Consider the following 7364-nt stretch of genomic DNA (forward strand, 5'->3'; position numbering starts at 1 on the left):
GCATTAAACCTATACAAATTTATTTGAATTGTTCCCACGTCATCTGTTTGCGTAAAAGATCATTCTCGCAATAAATAAACGGACTGGGATTTTTGAAAGTTTGTCAACGTCAATAGTAGTCGCCGACGTGTCACTCGCCGACTACTACTTCTTATCGCGACGTAATCGTCGAAGTCAAGGGGACAGCTGACGCATCGACTGTCGCCGAAGGCGACTTCCCTCCATCTCCGAGGCGTATATAAAAGGCGATCGTGCTGACCCCGAAACACAGGGTTATCGAGTCGCGCCTCCACGCGCGATGGTGCCCGGCGGCAGATACGTATCAAGATGCTGCCGCATCTCGCGTTACGTGGACCTGACGAGGAGTAAGCGCCATTGCTCATATATTCGTACTGTATTCCTACTTCTCAACGCGGCCTTGAACAATCTGTAGCGAGATCAGACGCGATATTAGTGGTCAATAAAACGGAAGCTGATACGTACTGTCGTGAAGACAAGACGTTGATCGATCATTTTTTTTTCAACTCTTGTGGATTTCATCAATATCTATCCACGCTGCAGGGTAGATATTGCTCCTTTACTTCAAAAATAACACAAGAAAATATGATTTTCAAATTATTAACGTAAATGAGTTAGCTTATCTCACATCAAAAGTGAATTAACTTAAATTCTTGAATAATCGTTAAAACATCATAATTTAAAAAAGAATTATAAAAGGAATATAACAAAAATGACATTCGATTAAGTTAAAAATATATTCTTTTTGATATTATTTGATTAGTTAATAATTTTATGTCAAGTCGGAAAATAGTTCTTTCCCTTTTCTAAGAAATTTAAATTTTTTAATTTTTAAATTATGCCATCACTTTTGTAATAAAGAAACAGTATGTTTTTTTAAAAATCGTAATCATCTCAATCATTGTTAATATTATTATATTAGGTTGCAATCTACAAGATGTCCCATTTTAAATAATGCATTAAGATTTCTCGAAAACTATGGTAGATACGAAAAAATGTTTCAAAGAAAAGTTATGGTTGTAGGGAGTTCGGAGGGAGATACAAAAACGTACATTGATTTGTCCTTGGGTAGCGTAAGATCAGATCAAGGTCACATCGATTTTTTTTTTATGGAACACCCTATTTTTGATGGCAGAATCTAATAGCTGATGTTAAGAGCTTTTCAAAATACTATAATAAAATTATTTTTTATTATGTACTTTTCGAGTTACAAGGTTTGAAAGTTATAGTATCGTCGGCATTAGCATTACGCAAGATATCCGACAGCTAAAAATCTCTTGAATGTTGTTCGGGATTATGTCCTGGATAACGTTTGTCAAGATCAAAGAGATCATTGGAGATTATTCCTCTTATTTTCATTTTTGCACTAAAAATTTATTTTTACGTAAAAATGAAAATAAGAGGTAGAACCTCCATTGACTTTGATCATGAGAAATGATATCCAGGACATGACCAACATTCAAGAGATTTTAGCAAGTGGTTTGGATAATGCTAATGCCCAAGGCGGTAACTTTCAAACATCATAATAACTTAAAAAGTATTTAATAAAAAAATATTTATAGCGTTTTGAAAAACTCTCGATACTAGCTATTAGATTCTGCCATCAAAAATAGGATATTTTATTTAAAAAATCGATGCGATCTTGATTTGATCTTGGCAACCTACCCAAAGGCAAATTAATGAAACCTTCTCATGTCCCCCTCCGAATCATACAACTTTTGTTGGAAACATTTTTCCACGTCTACCATAGTTTTCGAGAAATCTTAATGCATTATTTAAAATTTTATGGAACATCCTGTGTAATTTGCAACAGAAATCTGTGAAGTGGGTATTATCGATTAATTTCTTTAATTAAAATAATCGATTGATAATTTAAAATATACATCATCATGATTTGTAATCAATTAATGAAGTTAAGTTGTCAAACAATTTGGTACGAGTATATAATCAATCGAAGTTTCTGATCAACTAGTCGATTAAATTAATCGATTAAAAATTCATGATATGTATAATCATGATAAATTTCAATAAATCAAATATCGTCGATTATAAAATAATAATCAATCGTTAACTGTTAATTTATAATGATATTTCAAAAATTATATTTATAATATAATAATATTTATAAATTATATTTTTGCGAACTGTTATCAAAGAATGTGTCATACCAAAAAGCTATACAAATCGATAAATTATTGATCGATAAATTATTTTGTTGGGATTAATGACTGCATACATTAATCATCATAAGTTAAATATATGCTAAACTAAAAAATTAATAATTAATAAATAACGATTAATGTTATTTGCAGTTAATGATTCTCAATCAATCGATTGATTCAATCATAATTACAAAAATTTATTTACTCGATTAATTTTAGTGATTGAAATTTAATTGATCAATATTTAAGATTTATTTTTAATCGCTTGTTATAATCAAGAATTATATTTTTAGTCATAATTATATTAGTCGATAAATTAATTAAATTTTTCCTCACACTGTTCTAAACCTAGCTAACGGAAATTTTTTTGAATTTACTAACAATAAATAAACAAAGTATAAAAAGAAGAGTCAAATACATTCAAAGTTGAATGTTAGAATAGTAATTCTATACGTATTAATTTATTTTAAGTAAATTTATTTCGGCTATATGACTACGCACTGATTACTTTCAGACTAGCAACACAATCAATCTGAAATAATAATAATAATAATAATAATAATAATAGTGTTATAAATTAAATTTGTCAATTTAAAGAATTTTCTTCTAGTACACGGACATACTTATACTTGAGTTAAACGATCCTTGTTAGACTTTAATTTTGAATTTGAAACATATCTAATTATGTTAATTTGACATAATTCGATTATATTATTTGAATATTTAATGTTAAATTAATGTTTAACATTTTTTGTGTTAAAATAATATAATGTGTGCGTGATCAAATAATATAAAAAAATAATATAGTTTTCGAACATAAATTCTAAGATAATAAGTCAATAAAAGATAAATGATGAAAGATGTTTCTAATAACATATTATAAAAAACATATTATAAATATTAACTAAAGAAATATGTATGTTTTCACAAATTTTTCCAAATTATATCAGAATTATATCTTTATATTAATTTTTACATAATGTTTATTTTCTAGGTGTCCACCTTGTGGTAAATTAACACACAGATCTGAGTGAAGGCACGTTTGGGGCACGTGAAATGTGTAAATTTAATACAAATTTTTCAATTGTGTGCTCGTAATTTTTATATATGTATATAAATGTAATTTTTCATTTGAGAATAAAAATTCATCTTGCATTCACGAATGATCATAAAGATCGTGGGATAAAATAACGTTATGTATATAATTACATCTTAACGACGTAACTTCCACACGATAATTCTTCCAAATTTCCCAGGCAGTGCCAGTGAAGTAGGTCGGTATAATCTTCCATAGCGTTGTGTTTCTATTCTATACTAACAGCTCGCGAGTCGGAAGGAGCGAGGAACCATAACAGCGTAAAAGAGTAGTGATGTTCACATCACAATGTATGTACGCGCGTATACACGCATGACTCGTAGAAATAAGAACGCATTTTCTCACATATAGCAATTTCTGCATATTTTTCAATAATTTTGCTCGAGCGAGTGAACTAAATCTTTCAAGAGAAGCTGCAAACGTTAAGTTTCCACAATTTAACATGAAAGCACTCGAGTGCGTCGCCATCAGAATTTTATGAATCTTTTTTCATCGTGATAAATCTCGCTAAGTAGATTGACGTAGTCTAAAGAATTTTTTCGAGTGATATATTCTAAATGGCTTTTATTTGAAAAATTAATATAATTTTACAATTTTTTAAGAATAATCCTAAAACAAATAGAGCGATCCAATTATTTCTACAAAATACTTGCCGGTGTATGTAATATTCCAAATCTCTTTATTACGACAAGCATTGATTTTATTTATCGATTCTTTATATTTTCGCGAGAGAGGAGAAATATTTTCTCGTAAGACAGTGTCATCTCCACGTCGGCTGCAATAAATTTTGGGATTTTGGGAACAACGAATCTTCTAGCATTACATCATCGCTTGATAGAATGACGTGATGTCCAGCCGCTATAACTTGAACGACCGGTCGACCCCCGCTGTCGACGTTACTGGGATATGGGGGTAGGAAGCAAGAGAGTGAGAGCGAGCGAAAGAGTGGAGAGGAGCCGCGTGGAGGAGGAGAAAAACGAGGAGGAGGAAAACGAGGAGGAGGAGGAGGAATAGGAGGAGGAAGAGGAGGAGGAGGAGGAGGAGGAGGAGGAGGAGGAGGAGGAGGAGCAGGAGGAGGAAGGGGGGGCGACGGGATAGAGTGAACCCCTTATTGATTTTTAGGGTGACACTGTCAACCGGCAGCGAGTCCCCCGCGACGGGCGACTTTCAAACGACAGCGAGTAAAGAAAAAAAAATGCACCGGCCGGCAACGCGCCGTTGCACATTTGCATAAAGAGACGTCTTTCGATCTGCGATCGTAGCACCTTGTCAACGATGCTTTATGTCGGTTGTATGTCTACGAGAATAACGACGCTAAACCGCCTTAGTTGACGTACGCTGGGTGAGGACGTTTTTTCGCTGCACATTGTGGTGACGACGACGACGACGACGACGACGACGACGACGACGACGACGACGACGACGACGACGACGACGACGACGACGACGACAGCGGTGGCGGCGGTGGCGGCAGCGGTGACGGTGGCGGCGGCGGCGGCGGCGGCAGCGACGACGGGAGAAAAGAGTAACCGCGGCGCAGTCCTGTTGCGGTCAGGGGTGCAGCTCTCTCTCGGCGCGCAGGGCCGTACACGTTCGTGGGAGCCGCTCCACGTGGGGCGAGCTGTCGGCCGCTTCTCGCGATCGCACGCGCGCTTGTCTTTGACGTCTTTGTCGTGTACGACACGGTATATATACATATACATATACTTACACTGCTATCTGTCGGGGGTGGTTGCCACCTTGGAAACGCGAGGAGAACACTACACGGGGGGCGGGAGGGGGGAGGGAGGGAGAGGTACGAGTCCCCGCGAGCGAACGGCGACGCCGAGTCCGTAGTGGTGATCTTCGTTGTCCTTTCTCTATCTCTTTCGTGCCACCTTTCTCCTCCTCTCTCACTTTCTCGCTCTAGTTCCTCTCTTTTTTATTTCTTCTATTCCCACCTCACGTTTTTCCGCTCTCCCGGCTTCGAGGTAGACGTCGCGACTCGCGCTGGCGTACGCAAGTGTCGCACGAGTTGCACGGGAAACGTGGCTTTTCGGAGCAACGCGGATTCAACGCGCGACGACTTACGACTGTGAGATCGTTTCCGCTCCGAAGGAGTACGCGGGGTGAAGTATGTACGACTTGGATCGGCACGCGTGGAATTGTAATTGCGGTATACTGGAACAATTTTATGCGCTATGTGCCCAAAGTGAAGTGCGCGAAGAAAAAAATCGCTGGAAGCGTTATCAAATCATGCGGATTTGCAGCAAGCTTTCCACAGAAACTCATCACGATTTAACGCGCGTCATGTAACGTTTCTCCGTGTCCTTTGCGAATTTGAATGCGTAATATTGCTGTCACGCACATACATATACACATACACGACATGTCGCATGCATGCAACAGGCGACACCGCGTTGCCAAAGTTTCCTCTTGATTAATCGATCGAAAATTATCGCGTCCAAGTCCGCTGATGTGTAACCGTTTCGCGGGATATGAAAACCAGTCGCCAAATTCGCGCGAGTCACGCCTAGACTTGGGGGTCAGTCGCGCAAGTTGCTTCTTTCCTTCCCTCGGGAAAATAATTCGTCGAGCGCGACGGAAAGAAGTTCAAATTTCGACGCGACGCTTGCGAGGCAACGATGTTGCGAACGCGCTGTTGAGATAACTTATAGCCGCGAAATTACGCGAAGCGTGCTGCGTGGGGCACACGAGTGACAATCAATATCGGTGCGAGAGCGCCAAGTGCGTAACGGTGTGTAACTTCGACGACAATCGACCGAGAATTTTTGGAAAAAGAGAGAGATCGTGAACGATTAACGTACACATCGTATAAATCGTGATCGCAATCCGTTCGCGTTCGTGGCGTCCGCGCCGGCCGGAGAGACAGAGACACGCGCGGCAGTGACGCCTGACAGTGACGTAAGCTGGCGCGTCGCGATTCGCGACGCGTCGCCATTCGCGTGAGATCAGCGGTGAGGTGGTCTGGTGGTCGCGCGTGAGAAACAACAAACCACGCGGTTCGAGAAAGGGATAGAAGAAGAGCAGACGATTCTCCTCCGGGGGAGGTTCGTGCGTGCGTGCGTGTGTACGTGCGTGCGTGCGTGCGTGCGTCGCGTCATGAAGACGCGGCGGTGCGGGGATGTACGCGACGAAACTTGGATCCTCGTGGGCCCTGACTTTTCATCACGGCCGTCGCCTGCGCTCGACGAGCGGAGGAAAATACCGAAAGAATGGCAACCCTCTTCGGTGTTGGCGCGTGGAATAGCAATTATCGTCTGCGGCCGAGGAAGAAATCCAGTTGACACTCGGGCGTGAGTGGCGACACCGAGAAGGCGAGAAGGCGGGGAACGGAGACGCCGTGGACAACGGGAGGAAGGGAGACGAGAGAGAGAGAGAGAGAGAGAGAGAACGAGGAAGAGAGATAAAGAGAGCGGAACACGTGGTCCGCGAGGGAGCACTGGAGATGTTTGGGGACGAGGTGCGTGTGTGGCTTAGTTACGCTCCTGGCGCACGTGCGTAAGTGCATAGTGCATACCCGTGAGCGCTTCTGCCGTCTGCGGTGGCATTGTGGCACGTGTGAGTGATGAAAATCGATTTATTATGAGCGTTTATTATCAGTAACGGTATATGTCATATCTCTCGCGATTTCTCGCGACTGTTTGCGATTCTACGGAGTGTGTATACATCTCGTTATTGCACCAAGATTTCTTGTGACGTGCCAACGCGATCATTCGCAAGAAATTCGCAAGAAAATTTTTAACAGCGAACAAATGATCGACGACAATTTCCAATCCCTCTACGAGCTGGGCGTAGTTGACAGCACGAGAAATTATCGCGCGTGAGTGTCGCCATTTCGCGCCAAGTCAGTTTACGTTCCTGACTGCAAGTTGATCTGTTGAGTTGGGTGGTGTTAGTCGCTCTCTTCGTCTCGTCTTCTCGCTCGTATTCAATCCTTTTGCGCGCTCTACCTCTTTATCTCTCGCTCGCTCGTTCGTTTTCTCTTTGTCGAACGGGAACGGGAACGAGAGCGGGAACGAGGGGAGAAAGAGAGAGAGAGAGAGAGAGAGAGAGAGAGAGAGAGAGAGAGAGAGAGAGAGAGAGAG

General features: G+C 40.8%; 1 protein-coding gene across 1 annotated transcript in view; it reads left to right on the forward strand.

The window, feature by feature from the left end:
- Positions 1–1466: 1466 nt before the first annotated feature.
- The window catches only part of LOC105624820 (proline-rich protein 2-like), a 9276-nt gene continuing 3378 nt past the window's right edge, over positions 1467–7364 (forward strand). The window contains exon 1 of the mRNA XM_012206170.1: positions 1467–1524. Coding sequence (XP_012061560.1) covers positions 1467–1524 — 58 coding nt within the window. The remainder of the gene's footprint in view (positions 1525–7364) is intronic.

This window comes from Atta cephalotes (genome assembly GCF_000143395.1).
Source record: "Atta cephalotes unplaced genomic scaffold scaffold00089, whole genome shotgun sequence".
Taxonomy (NCBI): domain Eukaryota; kingdom Metazoa; phylum Arthropoda; class Insecta; order Hymenoptera; family Formicidae; genus Atta; species Atta cephalotes.